At 41.4% G+C, this 19,768-nt stretch overlaps 1 protein-coding gene across 6 annotated transcripts in view; it reads right to left on the reverse strand.

Annotated features, from left to right (window-relative positions):
* The window catches only part of IRF2 (interferon regulatory factor 2), a 76,528-nt gene that overhangs the window by 6,322 nt on the left and 50,438 nt on the right, over positions 1-19,768 (reverse strand). For all 6 annotated transcript variants that reach the window (XM_070757509.1, XM_070757512.1, XM_070757514.1 and 3 more), the window contains exons 3-8: positions 15,703-15,802; positions 13,205-13,381; positions 9,763-9,809; positions 5,834-5,948; positions 1,973-2,137; positions 877-923 (exon numbers count right to left, since the gene is read on the reverse strand). In XM_070757509.1, the coding sequence (XP_070613610.1) occupies positions 877-923; positions 1,973-2,137; positions 5,834-5,948; positions 9,763-9,809; positions 13,205-13,381; positions 15,703-15,802 (651 nt within the window). The remainder of the gene's footprint in view (positions 1-876; positions 924-1,972; positions 2,138-5,833; positions 5,949-9,762; positions 9,810-13,204; positions 13,382-15,702; positions 15,803-19,768) is intronic.

The raw sequence follows: 19,768 nt of genomic DNA on the forward strand, positions 1-19,768 counted from the left end.
GACTGGAGGATAATGAGTCAGCCATCACACTATGGGCTTCTCCTTTAAAAGGGCCAAGCTATTTGAAGGAGCATGTCACCAATGTGACTGCTGAGGAAAAAGGAAAAAAACCCTGCCTCTGGAAAGTCCAAGTAATTCCTATTTTTCATCCTTTTGGAAAAATATGAAGATTTGTTTTCATGAAGAGTTTTTATTATTCTACTACAGGTAATCCTCAACTTATGACAATTGAGCCCCAAATTTCTGTTGCTAACCAAGATAGTTGTTAAGTGGATTTTTACCCTATTTAACGATTTTTCTTGCCACAGTTGTTGAGTGAATCACTGTAGTTGTTAATAACACGGTTGTTAAGTGAATCTGGCTTCCTCACCGACTTTACTTATCAGAAAAGATGACCTCAGGACACGGCAACTCTCTTAAATATGAGTCAGTTGCAGAGCATTTGAATTTTAATCACGTGATCACATGGTTGCTGCAACAGTCACAAGTGTGAAAAATGGTCATAAGTAACTTTTTTCACTGTTGTTATAACTTCAAACGGTCACTAAATGAACCATTGTAAATCGAGGACTACTTACATTTGCCATTTCTTAATGGTACAATCATTTTTATACTGCTCATGCAATAAATTTCATGCAACTTTCTTATCTCTGTTACTGTCACTTTATTAGTAGTATCTAAATGTTATTGTTCACTGTTTCCATCTGTCATAAGACATTTTGCAAACCTTCATAAAGAACAGAAAGGATATTGACTTCTAAACATCATATTGACATTCAAACAAAACTCCTAAAAGCAATGTGGTTTGTGGTGCATAGAACAATGAAGAAAGTTAATTTTAATATTAAAAAAGAAACCTGGAAATGTTTTACTTACTTGTGCATTTTCTTCGTCACTTGGGATGCTATTTGTTGTTTCACTTTCTGGACAAAGCAGGGATAAAAATAGGAATTTTTCAGTAGTATGAATAGCCAATATAAACAGAAATTTACTGTAGTTATTTTCTTTTAACCATCATCAGCTACATCTTCTCATATTCAAGAAATGATTCTATATCAGTCTAGTAAGATTTATGTAAAACTAGTTAGTTCATATTAGTGACTGGAACAAAGGGCAAAACTAATCTAAAATGAATAAATATAAGTTTCTTTTAAAAAAAATAAGATATATATTAGTTTGTATGTGAGGGCCAAAGACCAATGCTACTACTATGTGTAAACTTACTTTAGGATCAAGAGGTTACTCTTAACTATTCCTGCGTTTGCAGCCATGATTATTCATAAAGGCTCTGTGTATTACATTGGCTTATCTGCAAGTAATGTTTTAGCTGCATGTCCTTAAATAATTATACTTATTTTACTTGATAATGTTTATCTAGATTTCCAGACTTGAGGCTGCTTTTTTTGAACTGAAGATATATTGATATCCTAGTAAACTGTGTTTCACCAGAACATTATTGGTGTTTGGCTGTATTATGACATAACTGACAGATGAAATGCATGACAAGATTTTATACATAATAGCAGATCAAGGTTAAATCACTGATAAAGCAGCTGCATTACTTACAATAAGGCCCAGATTGAGTCTTAGATTTCATAGAGGGAAATACAAAAAAGACCCTGTTTTGAATTCCTGGAGTCCATATAATTGACAATGATTTCCATTTTAAAAGACAGATTAAACTATATATAAAAGTGAAATGAAGATTAAGTGTTCTTCAAATTAGCTATTGTCTTTTAAGGAACTAACGTTTTATTGACTGAGTTTTATTAAATTTAATTTTAAGTACTTTTAAGGAACATTCAATTTTATTTTAGTGCCTATATCTGATTTCAATACAGCTTCCTTTCTTAAAAGAAAATTGTTTGTGTTGATTACAATGGTTTTCCCAGAGCATCAGAATCTCTTCCAACTAACCTAAGCAGAAAAGGATAATATCTGTTAAAAATTATAGTATTACAAAGCTACTGACCTGCGTAGGAGGAGACAGGAGAGATTTGTAGTGGATATAGTTGACTCATGCAGCTGGGCTGGTCATCACATTCTGTTGTTACCTCTACTACTTGGCAAACGTCTGGAGGATTGGGAACTATCATGTGATCCTCAGAATCAACATCAAAATGTGATTCTCCTACAACTGGAAATGACAGCAAATTATAAAAATGGTGATTGCATGGAGTTATATAACCTAATAGTATATTTTTTTGTGATTCTGAATGAATTATGGTTTATTGTATTTTCGTACCAGTTTACAAAATCCCACTGTACAAAGGTAAGGCATATGGGCAGTGAACATAAAAATATTTGGTTACTGGGCCATGGGTTCCTGACTGATTCTTTCTCCATCACCACTTGGAGTCAATCAGCTTTCTGTGAATATTTTATTACAATAGCATCTTAACCAGTTCACCCATACAGTATGGGCGGGCATCTCAGAACTTTGATAGTAGATGAAACTCCTTTATGTATGCCATCACTCTGCTAAAGTCCACGGAGAGGGGCAGGATATACCGTATTTTTCGCTCCATAAGACGCAGTTTTTTTCATCCCAAAGTAGGATGAAAAATCAGCCACGTCTTATGGAGCGAAGATGCAGGCAGGGAGGGGGGGGAGGCGCTGGAGCAGAGGGGGGCGGCGGCGATATACTCATCTGGAGACCGCCGCCTCTGTCGCCGCCTCTCCTCTTCCCAACCCCGAAGAGAGCCGCGCCTTTCGGCCTCCGGAAGTGCTGGGCCGGGGGATGCCTCCACCCCGCAGGTTTAGGAGGCGGAGCGGCACCGGAGGAGCGTTGGCGATTCCGAGCCTTTGGGAAGGCTACGGGAATCGCTTAAGATCCAAAACCCAGCCAGTCGCTCGCAGCCGGCCGCCGCCTGTGCAAAGTTTGGCTGCGAACTCGGCTGGCTAGCTGCTGCCTGGCCCCCTCCCTCCCAGAGGAGGGTCTCCCTTCGCACCACCAGCAGCGCTCCCCACGCCAGCCAGCCAGCCAAGCCCCGCGCCCGCCGGAGCCGGCTCCTCGCTCTCCCCCCGCCGCCCGCCGCATTTGCAGGAGGTAGGGAGGGTCAGGCGGCCCGCCAAGGCCAGGAGGGACGCCGCTGCCCCCCCCTTCCCTCTCTCCGCCCGCCGCTGCGCCTCCTGCTGAGCCCCCTCAGCCCCGCGCGGCGCCTGTCAGAGGAAGCTGCCCTGTCCCGGACAGGATCCAGGGGCGAGGTCGTCGGGGTTTGAGGGGCCCTAAACCGCCCACAGCAGAAAAACAGAAAAAATAAGGGAGAAAGAAAGAGAGAGAAAGGAAGAAGAGAGATAGAAAGGGGGAGAGAGAAAGAAGGAGAGATAGAGAAGGAGAGAGAGAAAGAGAGAGATACAAAGAGAGTGAGTGAGAGAAGGAGAGATAAGAGAGAGAAAGAAAGAGGGACAGAGAGAAAGAAAGAGAGGGACAGAGAGAAAGAAAGAGAGGGACAGAGAGAAAGAAAGAGAGGGACAGAGAAAGAAAGAGGGACAGAGAGAAAGAAAGAGAGGGACAGAGAGAAAGAAAGAGAGGGACAGAGAGAAAGAAAGAGAGGGACAGAGAGAAAGAAAGAAAGAGAGGGACAGAGAGAAAGAAAGAGGGACAGAGAGAAAGAAAGAGAGGGACAGAGAAAAAGAGAGGGACAGAGAGAAAGAAAGAGGGACAGAGAGAAAGAAAGAGAAGAACAGAGAGAAAGAAAGAGAGGGTCAGAGAAAGGGAGAGGAGAGATAGAAAGGGGGAGAGAGAAAGAGGGAGAGATAGAGGAGAGAGAGAAAGAGAGAGATACAAAGAGAGTGAGTGAGAGAAGGAGAGAGAAGAGAGAGAAAGAAAGAGGGACAGAGAGAAAGAAAGAGAAGAACAGAGAGAAAGAAATAGAGGGACAGAGAAAGGGAGAGGAGAGATAGAAAGGGGGAGAAAGAAAGAGGGAGAGATAGAGAAGGAGATAGAGAAAGAGAGAGATACAAAGAGAGTGAGTGAGAGAAGGAGAGATAAGAGAGAGAAAGAAAGAGGGACAGAGAGAAAGAGAGGGACAGAGAGAAAGAAAGAGAGGGACAGAGAGAAAGAAAGAGGGACAGAGAGAGAGAAAGAGGGACAGAGAGAAAGAAAGAGAGGGACAGAGAGAAAGAGAGGGACAGAGAGAAAGAAAGAGAGGGACAGAGAGAAAGAAAGAGAGGGACAGAGAGAAAGAAAGAGAGGGACAGAGAGAAAGAAAGAGAGGGACAGAGAGAAAGAAAGAGGGACAGAGAGAAAGAAAGAGAGGGACAGAGAGAAAGAAAGAAAGAGAGGGACAGAGAGAAAGAAAGAAAGAGAGGGACAGAGAAAGGGAGAGAGAGAAAGAGAAAGAAAGGTAGAGAGAAAGAGGGAGAGATAGAAAGAAAGAGAGAGGGGGGCTTGTTTGTATATTTTCCCAATTCCCCTAGGGCAGTGTTATTGTAATAAATATTTTAGCCTACTTTTTGGCTCAAAATATTTTTTTTCTATTTTCCTCCTCTAAAAACTAGGTGCGTCTTATCAGCAGGTGCGTCTTATAGAGCGAAAAATGTAAGTCAAATAAGTAAGTAAGTAAACAAACAAACAAACAAACAAACAACTAATTCCCACAAAACTATTTACTAAGATGGTATTACCTATCTTCTCCCTCTTATGACTATAACCATGTTACTTGTATTTTTACAAATTATATTGTTCTGTTTGTTTCCTAATATGATTTGATTACTTACTAGTAACCTATCACTAAGTGTTGCATCTTATGATTCTTGATGAATGTATTTTTTTTCTTTTTACATACACTGAAAACATATGTACCAAAGACAAATTTGTTTGTCCAATCACCATTGACCAATAAAGAATTCAATTCAATTCAACTCAATTCTAGAGGGCAATTCCTTTTTACTGGAGAAAGGTAATCACTAGCAAACCCATGGTTTGCAGAGGCCAGAATAGCATTCCTATTGAACTAATCAAAGAAAGGTAAGAAATCTAATAAATTAATCTCTTAGTGTAGTAAAATTAAGTTTTGTGAATGAGAACAGGTATATAACAGCTCCGAGTCCTCAGAGAGGGGCGGCATACAATTATTATTATTATTATTATTTTCTTGTTAAAGATGTATGTATGCTAGCTATAGAATGACCCTATTTTGAAGCACCCCAGAACATTTGTGTTTTTCAACACATTTGAACATCTCCAACAGGCCCAAATAATTTGTTAAGTTCATTCCAACAGGATGAAGAGAGAACGGGATTTGCAATTTTTCTGACTATCCACAGCACATTTTCTCTATCCAAACTCCAATGTAAATGTACAGTATGTGTTCGAAGAACACTGGATTTTGTGGATCTAGTCCTTGGACAATTTTTTTATGCGTCATTTGGGAATGATCATAATATAAGAATTTCCAAAGTGAGAATTTTCCCATTCAGCTCAGAGATCTCTATTCAGGCCAAGTGAAAAAATTCTGAAAATCTTAGGCTCAGGGTTGACCATTCATAGACTGCTGATCTGCAGCCTTATTTGTGCTCAGAAAGAGAGTGGAATTTAGGGGCACTCGTGACTAACTAACTGATGGTTTTAATAGGCCTGCTCAAACAGGACTAAATCTGTAGACAAATAACTGCTAGATAAAGAGTTAAATTTCTCCTTTCACTTCTACCATTTCCCAGGAGTTTTGTTCAAGATTCCTAACTAAACCAGGATCTAATTATTCTGTTGCTATGATACATCTGATAAATTACGGTTCAGCATGTAAAATGAACTTTAAAAGCCAAAATTCTTGTTCTAGAAGTTTGCCACACAAGGAAAAGAATGTACCGGTCTACTGGAGCTGCTTACCTACAATGTTTATTGTACTGTCGAGTTCATTTTTTATTGTAGAAGACAAGCAGTAATTAGAAAATTCTGGACTTGTTCCATTACTCAGCTGATAAGAGCCGTCCTCTGGTTCTTGCTGGAAAGAAAGCAATGGAAAGATGATGCATTAGTGGGCACCCAGAAATATGTCATCTCCTGATTGGTGCTCAATTAAACCTATACCATACTATTTCTTTGGCATTCTGTAGGCCAAGTTAAAGCAGACTAATGTCTCATGCTGTCCAATCTCAGAACTGAAACACCAGCCATTTTATTCATAAAAATAGTCTGCATTCAGAAGAGCAATGCAGAGAGTTTATTCTGAGGCCTTCTAAGAAATATGCTTTGCATTAAGAAATTAACTTCAGTATCACCATCCTCAACAACTCTTCCTTATTAAATATACTGCTCAAAAAATAAAGGGAACGCTTAAAACAACAGAATATAACTCCAAGTAAATCAAACTTCTGTGAAATCAAACTGTCCACTTAGGAAGCAACACTGATTGACAATCAATTTCATTTTGTTTTCAGCACATTCAACTTTGTACAGAACAAAGTATTCAATGAGAATATTTCATTCATTCAGATCTAGGATGTGTTCTTTGAGTGTTCCCTTTATTTTTTTGAGCAGTGTATTTATCATAGCTTTCCAAATAAATTGAACTGGTTCTAACTAAAATGCATGATCTTAGAAAATTTCTACCTCCTACAAAATCAAGTCCATAAAACCTAATTAGGCACTCTTGGGTATCAACCTCAGTGGGTCTAGCACCCACAAAATGTCCTTTGATAGTAGTATAAGTTCCTGTTTTCACAAGACTCTTCCAATCCCAGGAAATGAGAAAATCCTCTTTCTTAATTTTTGATCATATATTTGGTAGTCCAGGTCAAGAAATAATTCTTGTGTTTGTTTTCATCACTTTGGGAGGGTTTTTTCTTCCATATCTTTTCAAGGGGAAAAAAAGTAATAGCTCTCCATTTTGATCAGCAAGAATTCCTCTAATTTCTAGTTGCTGATACAGAAGGTGGTATGAATAATAAATTATGACACCATGAGAATGAAGAAAATGCCCCAGTTCCAGCGATGGGCTATTAGACGGAACGCTAAATTGCACTAGCCGCCACGGCTCATAAGTGCTTGCGGGGCCAGCACGATTTTGCTTCTGCACCTGTGAAGGTAGCAAAATTGCGCATGGAGCCGCAGGCGCGCCCGTATTTTGGTGAGATTTTTTTGCTTCTGTGCATGCCAAAACACGGGCGGACATGCATCTCCATGCGCGATTTTGCTACCTCCACAGGTGCAGAAGCAAAATCGTGCTGGCCCCAAAAGTACTTATGAGCCGCTGCGGTGATCGCAATTTAGCGTTCCAGCTAGTAGCCCACCGCTGCCTAGTTCCCAAGTTAGACTTCTTAATAATATGCCTATAATGGAAATACTGTACTTATTCTGTTAATTAAAAGTATACTTTTTAATAACAAATAATTACATTGAATAACTTGCCCTTCCAGTACTTGTGCTTTTCTCAGAATATCTAACAAGTCAGTACAACTATCAACCATAATGTCCACCTACAGCAAAAGTACAGTATGATCAACACTGAGATAAATGGAGAAGGAAAACAGAAGTCATAACTGATTTGGGTTTTTCCAATTAAAAAAAAATGTCCATCTGCTACCTGAAGAGGAAGCTTCTTGCCCCCTCATATGGTCCTATTCTATATTTCTGTTTCTGTTCCTAAAGCCTGCAAATGTACTTTTGAAACTGTGTAGATAACCCCTATCGACACTGGAAAGTGCAGTCAGATAATTGCATAGGCTGTTACTAATGTCACAGGAAGGGAAAGGTCTTTCCCCTGTTTAATTCCTTGTGCAGGATATATTATGAGAATTAACCTTTTGAAGACGAAACCAATTATATAACACAGAAGCAGCTGGCAATTATCACTGTGTGTCCTCCTAGAGATATTTGAGTGCTACACATACTTTTTGATGCCATAAAAACTCTTGAGATAACAGAGATGGGCGGGTGATTGCAAGAGACTACCCACCATGGCTATTTGCCATGATTTCAATAACTAGAAATCTAGATAACCAAAAAAAATGTTAATACTTTTAATGAGCAAGCAGAATGGTCTCAAGCCAATGGTTAGAAACATATTTTGATAGGGTGTCTTATAATACAACTTCCTCCAGAAGTTATAAATACTCCAACACTGGAAGATTTTAAGAAGAGATTACCAGTAGGTAACCATTTGTCTAAAATCGTATAGGGCAGCAATGGTGAAGATTTTTTTCCTCGGGTGCCGAAAAAGCATGCACGCACGCTGTCATGCGTGCACGAGTGCCCATGCCCATAATTCAATGCTCGGGGAGGGCCAAAACAGTTTCCCCAGTCCCCCAAAGACCCTCTGTTGGCCAGAAGCAGCCTGTTTCCCAACTTCTTGTGGGCCCAAGAGGCTCGTGTTTCTCCCTCTCCAGACTCCAGAGGCTACCCTGGGAGTTAAGGGTGGGTAAAAACGCCCTCCCCCATCCCCCAGAGGCTCTCTGGAAACCAAAAACACCCTCCCAGAGCCTCTGCATGAGCCAAAAATCAGCTGACCGGCACACACATGCACATTGGAGCTGAGCTAGGGCAATGGCTCATGTGCCAGCAGATATGGCTCTGTGTGCCACCTTTGGCACTCGTGCCATAGGTTCACCATCACTGGTATAGGGTTTTCCTGCCTAAACAGGGGGTTGGACTAGACCCATGATGGCGAACCTATGGCACGTGTGCTACAAGTGGCACACAGAGCCATATTGGAGGGCACATGAGACTTTGCCCTGTGTAAGCTCCAGCATGCATGCATGCGCTACCCAGCTGATTTTCAGCTTGGGAAAGGCCAATTCACCCTCCGGGCACTTCATGGAAGTTTTCCGAACGTCCAGTTTGCCCGTTGTGCTGTGTTTTTGCACTCCGGAGTTTTAGGAAGCTTCCCTGGAACCTCCAGAGTGCAAAAAACAGCACAACAGCAAACTGGAAGTGCGTTTTCCTGAACTTCCAGTTTGCCCATTTGGGCATTTTTTTTTCATGTACCAGGCTTTAGTAAGCATGGGGGTGCACATGTGTGGGGAAGGAGGGAAGGGGTGTGGGCACGTGCACACATGCTCGTGCACACATGCTCATGCTCACACACACACACACACACACACACACACACACCTTTTGGCACGCGAACCAAAAAAGGTTCACCATCACTGGACTAGGGCAGTGTTTCCCAACCTTGGCAACTTGAAGAGATCTGGACTTCAACTCCCAGAATTCCCCAGCCAGCAAATGCTGGCTGGGGAATTCTGGGAGTTGAAGACCAGATCTCTTCAAGTTGCCAAGGTTGGGAAACACTGGACTAGAGGAACTCCAAGGTCCCTTCCAACTCTGTTATTTCTTTTTTTTTTTTCTTTTCTTTTTTTATTCCTATTCTAGTCTAATAAATCAGCCATTACTACAAACTTAAAAAATAAAAAATAAAACCAGAAGCAAACAAAATCTAATTTTGCTACACTTTGGTTTTCATTTCAATAATCATAGTTGTGAGAAAAGGGGACTCTATTAGAAATGCAGTATAGGAAGAAGTAGATTGTATTTTTTCTGGTCATGTGGGGGAAGGTAAAACAGGAGTGTCTTCTCCCATAGGCCACGCTCCTAAAAAGGATCTATCTTCACCTCCAATTACTTAAAATAAAAACCAGTTATATTAAGCATGTTTTCCAGCTGGGTCAAATATTATGTCTGAATGAGGTTTATTGGGGGGGAAAAGTCTATTTAGTCCTTTTGATGAAAAGTGTCAATAAACAAATAATTTTTCAGATTAATGTTTTAATCCAGAAATGACATCTTCTTTAGCCTTGAAATGATAACAAAAGAAATACCTTAATTTGTTTAATTTTATCTTCCTTGTCAGATTTTGGTTTCTTTCCTGTAGAAATGTAAGAAAAGATATTTTACAGTCATTTCCTGACAAAAATTAAGTATTATTTGCAAATAAAAGATTTTCACGTGAATTTAATAGAATAACCAGGTCAACAATACTTGAAAGATGCTATTTGTTTAAATCATTCTGAAAATATGTGAAGACACACAAACAAAACTGGCATTATTCTCAAAGTTCCCCCATGTCAACGAGGAATAGGATCCCTCTCTACGTTGGCAATACAATAGCTTGTATTATTATTTTTCTTTTCAGTTTCTGGAGCTGTCTTCCAAAATAATAAGATACTATGCTTTTCTAACCATCATCTGCCAAAGCAAGAGAAAAAAAGAAGCTAAATTTTTCTGGAAAATCTTATGATATTTCCCCCCCCTCATTTCCATTTTTTAATTATTCATGTCAGGGAGGTAAACAAAGTACCGATGGGGCGATCATGGTTTTGATCCTTCCATTTTTCTTTGACACAAAATCATATTATTGCTATATCGAAACAGGATGAATGCCAGAGTCCTTATCACCATTTACAATATTTTCTATTCTGATTAGCAATGAAAGATTTTTCCCCATTTTCTGAAAAAAAATTAAAACCGTGGGGCCAGGAATTAATTCAGGACTGTCATCTGCTGGGCCATGCGCAACTCTTATTTTCTGAACAGAAAAAAAAACCCATGGAATTTGATGATGTTATATGAAGTGCTGATGGAACCAAGATCTAAGTATTAAACAAGATCTAAGTATTGCCCACAAGATCATATGCTGCAATGTCCTGCCTGTCGGCGACTACTTCAGCTTCAACCACAACAACACAAGAGCACACAACAGATTTAAACTTAATATTAACTGCTCCAAACTTGACTGTAAAAAATATTCAGTAATTGAGTTGTCGAAGCATGGAACTCATTACTGGACTCCATACTGTCATCCCCAAACCCCCAACACTTTACCCTTAGATTATCTACGGTTGACCTATCCAGATTCCTAAGAGGTCAGTAAGGGGCGAGTACAAGTGCACTAGAGTGCCTTCCGTCCCCTGTTCTATTGCTCTCCTATATCTCCTATGCCTTTCTTCTATTCCTATATCTCTTCTTCTATTCTTTCATTGATATGTTCTATTACTATACCTTCTTTTCTATTATTTCTTAGATATATTTTATTATGAGTATCTCCTCTATAACCTTCATCATGTATTTTACTATGTGTATATATATATACCCCCACTAAAACTCTCATTGTGTATTGGACTAACTAACTAACTAACTAACTAACTAAATAAATAAATAAATAAATAAATAAATAAAATAAGACCATTTGTGCTCATCTGTACAGCTGAAGGCAAGAAAGTTTCAGTATGGAAATGAAGATTCTAAAGACTTATTTTTATTCTTCTTCTTCTTAGGTGACTGCATTAGAACAGCGTTTCCCAACCAGTGTGCCACGGCACACTAGTGTGCCGCGAGACATGGCCAGGTGTGCCGCCAAGCTCCAGCTGGGCGGGGCGCTGCCGGTACTTCCGTCCTGGGGCTCCCGCTCGCAGCTGTCCCCTGGCTCCTGCTCGATGCCGCGGTTTTCGGCGCTCTCCTGCTGGGCCCCAAAGAAGGAAGGCAGGAAGAAAGAAGGAGAGCTCCATTCTTCGCGCCTTTTCCCCGCCTTCCTTCTTTGGGGCCCAGCAGAAGAGCGCCGAAAACCGCGGCATCGAGCAGGAGCCGGTTGACAGCTGCGAGCGGGAGCCCCAGGACGGAAGTACCGGCAGTGCCCCGCCCAGCTGGAGTTTCTCTGGCATCGACGGCAAGTGTCCTTTGTGGCCCGGCGGGAGGGCACTGGCGATGGGAGCGGGGGGGGGGGTGGCCGCAGCGGCCGCAGGCAGTCGCGGGGAGATGGCGGCGGCGAGAGGGAGCGCTCTCTCTCTCTCTCTCAGCTGACTGCAAGCGGGAGCCCTGACGGTGGCGGTTGGACGTGCTGCTGGCGCTGCGGGCCTGGCATATACGGTGTCCAGCAGCACGTCCAGCTGCCACCGTCAGGGCTCCCGCTTGCAGTCAGCTGAGAGAGAGAGAAAGAGAGACATATAAGAGAGGCAGAGAGAGAGAGAGAAAGAGAGACATAGCAAGAGAGGCAGAGAAAGAGAGACAGAGCAAGAAAGAGAGAGAGAAAGAGAGACATAGCAAGAGAGGCAGAGAGAGAGAAAAAGAAAGAGACATAGCAAGAGAAAAAGAGAGACTTAGCAAGAGAGGCACAGAGAGAGAGAGAAAGAGAAAGAAAGAGAGACATAGCAAGAGAGACAGAGAGAGAGAAAGAGAGAGAAAGAAAGAGAGATAGCAAGAGAGGCAAAGAGAAAGAAAGACATATAGCAAGACAGTGAAAAAGAGAGAGAGAGCAAGAGAGAGAGAAAAAAGCAAGAAAGAGATAGCAAGAGAGAGAGAGACAGAGAGAGAGAGCAAGGGAGAGAGAAAGACATAGAGGAAGGGAAGGAGGGAGAGAGAAAGAGAGCAAAAAAGAGAGGAAGAAAGAAAGAGGGATGGAGAGAGAGAAAGAAGGGAAGGAAGGAAAAGAGAGAAAGAGGGAGAAATAGAGCGAAAGGGAGGAAGAGAGAGGGTTTTTTTGTCCAAACTTTTCTTTAGCCCGCCCCCCCGCCCCCCCCCTTTCAGTGTTTCCGAGGATTTTGAAAATATGAATAATGTGCCATGGCTCAAAAAAGGTTGGGAAACACTGCATTAGAAGATGTGCCTGTGACCAAAGAAAGAATGCCTGCCTGTTGATCCACATGCGTCTAATCCAGTACTTCTCAATTATTTTCTGTTACGCCCCCCTTAGGAAGAAGTAAATATTTCACGCACCCCCCAACTCTCTGATCTGTGCCCCAACCGAATTTTAGTGTTAATATTTATTCGTTTACTTATTATAAGCTGTAAGCAGGCTATTGGCTGGGGAAGGCTACTCTACCCACTTATCCAGCAATAAGTCACACTGAACAAAGTGGAGTTCATGGCTACTGTGGCGCCTGCCGAGAACAAGAACCCACACAGCCGCCCCGCCAGGCCGCCTTCTCTTCCGGGCTCAGAGCAGCGTGCAACTGGGAAAAAAACTCCCTGTCTGGGAGAATGGATTGAGATGGGCCATGCATGTTCCCCTGGGGTCCTACCTGCCCCTCTGGCATTGCTCCGCAGCCCCCCAGGGGGGGTCCGCTCGACTATTTGAGAAGCACTGGTCTAATCTGACTTTTCCCAGATTTCCCCTTTAGTTTCCTAAGTGTATTGAAATTGTAAGCTTTATTTGTTTTGATCTAGTGGGAATTCTGTGAGCTGGAATCTTGATATATTGGGAAATCTTTTAAAAAGCAGTTAGCTCTTGTCCAACAAGTTACTAATTATCACAATCCTTTCATTTACCTTTTTTAGAAGGCCTCTCAGATAACGGCAGCATCCGATATACTCTAAAAGCATTGTTCCCTTTCTTGATGCTTTTGTCTTTAACTTCTTCTATGTCTGGTAAGGAGTTCATCGCACATCGAAAATTAGCCTTCCATGTCTTTGGATCTGCTTTATCGACTCCTGGCTGGTACTTTCCTAAGCAAAAAGGGGAAAAAAGAATTCTTGGTAACTGGACTTTATCTTGAAGTGGAAGAGACTGTTGTTGTAACACCGGTTTAAAAATCAATGATTAATCTGACAGAGGGGAAGGAAATGCAGTGCAAACAAAGACCACAGAAAGACAAGAACTGTGAAAAACCGATACAGGGTTTTTAAAAAAAATTAAAATATTTGGGTAGCGGTTACAATAAAATGGTGAGGGGAACTTGGAAAGCCCCTTGGAGATCTTCTAGCCCAACCTTCTACTCAAGCAGGAAATCCTATGCCATTACAAACAAATAGTTGTCCAATCTCTTCTTAAAACCCTCCAGTGTTGGAGCACCTACAACCTCAGGAGGCAAGCTGTTTCATTGATTAATTGTTCTAACCTTCATAAAATTTCTCCCTAGTTCTAGGATCAATCTTTCCTTGATTAATTTCCACCAATTGCTTCTTAAACCTGCTTTCACGTGCTTTGGAGATTTTCTGATATAAGTCTATAATACCATTGGTTTAATCTACCAAAAATTATTCCTATAAAACTTTAACTAATTGAGAAGATTGAAGAAAAGTAAGGGTTAACTGGGCTGCACACTGCCAAAAAGGATTCAGTATTAGCTAAAAATGTCCTGGTTTGAACCTAAGTTGTTCCGTGACCTCTGTGGATGTGGTATCAATTGACAACCACTCCCAAGGCAGACTCCCTAGAGCCCATTAAAGCAACTCCACCCTTACAGATGTGCCTGAGTCCAACTTCTGGAGAAGTTGACTGTTTTCTGCACCTGCCCCAATATAACAAAAAGCTTTTTGTAGGCCACAAGCATATCCCCATATTCAAGTGTGATAGTTCTTAAGAAGTGGAGCCAGAGGGCCGAATCACCTTCAGCTTATGGATAGGGAGGATTTGGTTTCATAACTCAAGTATTTGTGATAGAGGAATCAGAACCAAGACCATTGCATTTTAGACTTTACAGCTACACAGTGTTCCAGATCAGTGGCTCTCAACCTTGTGGTCCACAATGTCATCACAGGGGGTCTGTGAAGGCTTGAATAAATTGTTATGATTTAAAAGTAATAAGTTACGTCTTGGTGGTCCATGGCCACAAAAGGTATTTAAAGGAGGTCCATGGTGAAGAAAATGTTGAGAACCACTGTTCTAGACAATCAAATCAGCAAGTTTCTCATTGATAGTCCATATTTACCCAAATGTGGTCCCAGAAATCAATTTTCAGGAGCAAAGCACACAGATACATCTGATATTTAAGCAACTTTACTTATACTTCAAGGACTCTCTTTCCCAGTATTTCTCAACCTTGCCAACTTGAAGATGTCTTCAACTCTCAGACTTCCCCAGGCAACCATGCTAGCTGGAGAATTCCGAGAGCTAAAAAGTCCATCCATTTTCAAGTTTCTAAGATTGAAAAATACTGCTCTATCCATTTGAAACAGAGAGGGCACTTTTACTTATTCAACAATGTTTAGGGTCCTAATGAGTTTGATCACACAGAACAGCAAAATAGAAAGTACAGTGATACCTTGTCTTACAAACTTAATTGGTTCCGGGACAAGGTTCTTAAGGTGAAAAGTTTGTAAGATGAAACAATGTTTCCCATAGGAATCAATGGAAAAGCGATTAATGCGTGCAAGCCCAAAATTTACCCCTTTTGCCAGCCGAAGCACCCATTTTTGCGCTGCTGGGATTCCCATGAGGCTCCCCTCCATGGGAAACCCCACCTCTGGATTTCTGTGTTTTTGTGATGCTGCAGGGGAATCCCAGCAGGAGAATCCCAGGATGAGCGCTTCACTGGCAACGGATGTCCAGAGGTGGGGTTTCCCAGCGAAGGGAGCATCAGTGAAATCGCAGCATTGCAAAAACACCGGTCGTCGAAACCCCACCTCCGGACCTCTGTGTTTTTGCAATGCTCTGATTTCACTGAGGCTCCCCTCGACAGCGAAGCACCCGTTTTTGCGCTGCTGGGATTCCCCTGCAGCATCACAAAAACACGGAAGTCCGGAGGTGGGGTTTCCCATGGAGGGGAGCCTCAGGGAATCCCAGCAGCGCAAAAACAGGTGCTTCGCTTACAATGGAAGTCTGGAGGCGGGGCATCCCAGCGGCAGCGGTGGGTTTGTAAGGTGAAAATAGTTTGTAAGAAGAGGCAAAAAAAATCTTAAACCCCGGGTTTGTATCTCGAAAAGTTTGTATGACGAGGCGTTTATAAGATGAGGTATCACTGTAATAGCAATGAATAAAAAATTTAAAAAGAGAAAAATAAAGAAATTTAATAAGAAACCACCCCAGTAAAAACAAGTTTCCATACCAGTGTGAATGGCCCAATTCCGAAATAAAGGAGCATCTTTCTCGACATCCCACCCGTGACGTGCGGCATGCATCCAAGGAATCTGAAAAATCTTCTTTTCCTGAGGGGTGGGGATCAAGTAGGACACATAAAAAATTAGTTCACAAACTTAAATCTTAGATACTTACAGACAATCAGTCACCCAGGATCACTGGAATATTTAAGGACACATTTCTAGATGCTGTCAGGCTCTTTTAGATCTCTGAATAGATTTTTAAATATTTTACCTACACTGGGAAACCCGAATCTGAGCTTTCTTTCTTTCTTTCTTTCTTTCTTTCTTTCTTTCTTTCTTTCTTTCTTTCATTTATTTTGTCCAATACACAATGAGAGTTTTAGTGTGTGTGTGTGTGTGTGTGTGTGTGTGTGTGTGTATGTTCGCCTGAGAAGAAGGACAGAAACACCAGCCTGAAGATGACGAGTGAGACCTCGTCGAAACGTTGCCAGAAATTTCCAAATCCTACACGGGAAGAAACCCGAATATACCAAGACCGTCATATATATACACACACCCACACACACACACCCACACACATACATACACACACATAGTAAAATACATGATGAAGGTTATAGAGGAGATACTCATAGTAAAATATATCTATGATAGAATAGAAAAGAAGATATAGTAATAGAACATATCAATGAAAGAATAGAAGAAGAGATATAGGAATAGAAGAAAGGTATAGGAGATATAGGAGAGCAATAGGACAAGGGACGGAAAGCCCTCTAGTGCACTTGTGCTCGCCCCTTATTGACCGCTTAGGAATCTAGATAGGTCAATTGTGGATAATCTAAGGGTAAAGTGTTGGGGGTTTGGGGATGACAATATGGAGTCCGGTAATGAGTTCCACGCTTCGACAACTTGGTTATTATAGTCATATTTTTTAGTCAAGTTTGGAGCGGTTAATATTAAGTTTAAATTGCTCTTGTGTTGTTGTGGTTGAAGCTGAAATAGTCACCGACAGGCAGGACGTTGCAGCATACGATCTTGTGGGCAATACTTAGATCTTATTTAAGGCGTCTTAGTTCTAGGCTTTCTAGGCCCAGGATTGAAAGTCTAGTCTCATAGGGTATTCTGTTTCGAGCGGAGGAGTGAAAGGCTCTTCTGGTGAAGTATCTTTGGACATTTTCAAGGGTGTTAATGTCTGAGATTCGATATGGGTTCCAAACAGATGAGCTGTATTCGAGGATGGGTCTGGCAAAAGTTTTGTAAGCTCTGGTAAGCAGTGTGAGATTGCCAGAGCAGAAGCTATGTAGGATTAGGTTTAGTCTTGAAGCCTTCTTGGTTATGTTGTTGCAATGGACTTTGGCACTTAAATCTTTTGTTATTAGTATACTAAGGTCTTTAACCAAGTGGGGATTATCTGTGATAATTAGATTATTCAGCTTCCAGAGTTTCCCCCCCAGTTGAAAGTTCACATCCCTTGCCGCAGCCCCAAACTTGTCACGTTGCCCACACAGGTTGTACCAGCGTGGCAACTACTCCTTTCACTTCCACAAAGGTGGTAGACAAAGGATGGCCTTGAACCTCTCGAAATAATGCTTTGGGGCTGCGTCTGCTCCCTCATTAAAATCACCCCTCCCAAACTCCCATAAGCATCAGGCCTTCTACTGATATTGTGGCAAGCCGTTAATTTTCCCCCCAACTCCTGCACTGGCTTGACATTATAACAGCGATAGTTGCAATCTACTTTTTTAACATTGGGTTTAGAAGAAGAAAGATGGCGGGAAACAGAGATGATGGGTATTCTGGGAGGGCAAACAAGAGATGATAGAACTTTTAAAGAGGTTTCAAACTTGGCAATTTTAAGATGCGTGGATTTCAATTCTCAGAATTCTGCTACTGGTTGGGGGATTCTGGGAGTTTAAGTCTACACATCTTAAATTACCAAGCTTGAAAAGAACTTATGGTATTTTTTGGACTACAGTGTTCCCTCGATTTTCACGGGTTCAAACTTCGTGAAAAGTCTATACCATGGTTTTTCAAAAATATTAATTAAAAAATACTTTGTGGTTTCCCCCCCTATACCACGGTTTTTCAAAAATATTAATAAAAAAAAATACTTCGTGTTTTCCCCCCCATACCACGGTTTTCCCCGCCCGATGATGTCATATATCATCGCCAAACTTTCGTCCGCCTTTAATAATTTTTTAAAAAAATAAACTTTAATAAATAAACATGGTAATAATCTAAATGGTTGCTAAGGGAATGGGAAATGGTAATTTAGGGGTTTAAAGTGTTAAGGGAAGGCTTGTGATACTGTTCATAGCCAAAAATGATGTATTTACTTCCACGTCTCTACTTCGTGGAAATTTGACTTTTGCGGGTGGTCTCAGAACGCATGAAACCCCGTGAAAATTGAGGGAACACTCTATAAGATACACCAGAGTATAAGACGCACCAAGATTTTGAAGAGGTAAACAAAAAAACATTAAAAAGTTTTTACCCACTCCAGCCCTCAGGAGTACTCTGCAGGCCTCCCAAACCCTCTGCACGCCCTGTTTTTGTGAAAAATGGGAAAACAGGTCTCTTTTTCACTTGTTTCTCCCCCCTCCCAGCCCTACAGGCCTCTCAAACCTTCTGCACGTCACATTTTTTGTGAAAAATAGGACAAGTGGGGCAGAGTTCTTGGAAGCCAAAAATGACTGTATTCGGTGTATAACACACACCAACATTTCTACCCTCTTTTGGGGAGGGAGAGTCCATTTTATACTCTGAAAAGTATGGTATTTAATTATTTACAAATGAGGATGATGATGAGATAGCTCTTTATCATTTCAAATTGTGGTATTCTCCCAAAGTAATATACAATTAGGACATGCTGCAAGAATCAATTAATATTAAGATTGAGGTAATGTGCGTTATTACACTTTCAAAACCAACATTATTAAATGTTATAGGCTTCTTGAAGGAAGACTTTTCTCTACTTCCTTCTACTTAAGGGAAAAGATTTAGCAAATCCACTGGACTGGGACTCACTGCTCACAGTCACTCATGCCCTCATCACCTCGAGGTTCAACTACTGTAACACTCTCTACATGGGGCTACCTCTGAAAAGTGTTCAGAAATTTCAGATTGTGCAGAATGCAGCTGCGAGAGCAATCATGGGCTTTACCAAGTATGCCCATGTTACACCAACACTCCGCAGTCTGCATTGGTTGCCGATCACTTTTCCGGTCACAATTCAAAGTGTTGGTTATGACCTATAAAACCCTTCATGGTATCGGACCAGAATATCTCCGGGACCGCCTTCTGCCGCACGAATCCCAGCAACCGGTTAGGTCCCACAGAGTTGGCCTTATTCGGGTCCCATCGACTAAACAATGTCGTTTGGTGGGACCCAGGGGAAAAGCCTTCTCTGTGGCGGCCCCGACCCTCTGGAACTAGCTCCCCCCAGAGATTAGAACTGCCCCCACCCTCCTTGTCTTTCGCAAACTCCTTAAAACCCACCTCTGACATCAGGCATGGGGGAACTGAGACATCTCCTCCGGGCCTATACAGTTTATACATGGTATGTTTGTGTGTATGTTTGCTTTAAATAATGGGGGTTTTAGTGTTTTTTTAATTATTAGATTTGTTTTTACATTGTCTTTATTATTGCTGTGAGCCACCCCGAGTCTACGGAGAGGGGCAGCATACAAATCTAATTAATAATAATAATAATAATAATAATAATAATAATAATAATAATAATAAATTAAAACCTTTCTCCTTTGTACAGAGATCATGCAACTGGATACTTCCTTGTTTGTTACAAAAAAAGGGGAGGAAAAAAATTCTAGTTCAGATGATCAGATGACTGGCTTATCTTTGCTTTATAAATCGGAATGATAAACAATTGCTTGACCAAAGTGCACATAGTGTTTGTTATTAAGGCTCAGCAAAGCATTTGAAAAGAGAGCTTTGTAGTCTGTTACTATGAGTGAAGCTCCCCTTTCCTGGAGAATTAAAGCCGTCACATCTTTTGGGAGACTCAGGTCTACGCATATTAAACTTAGTCCCAGATTCTTTATGTGCATGGAC

Source organism: Erythrolamprus reginae, chromosome 7 (genome assembly GCF_031021105.1).
Source record: "Erythrolamprus reginae isolate rEryReg1 chromosome 7, rEryReg1.hap1, whole genome shotgun sequence".
NCBI classification, from domain to species: Eukaryota; Metazoa; Chordata; class Lepidosauria; order Squamata; family Dipsadidae; genus Erythrolamprus; species Erythrolamprus reginae.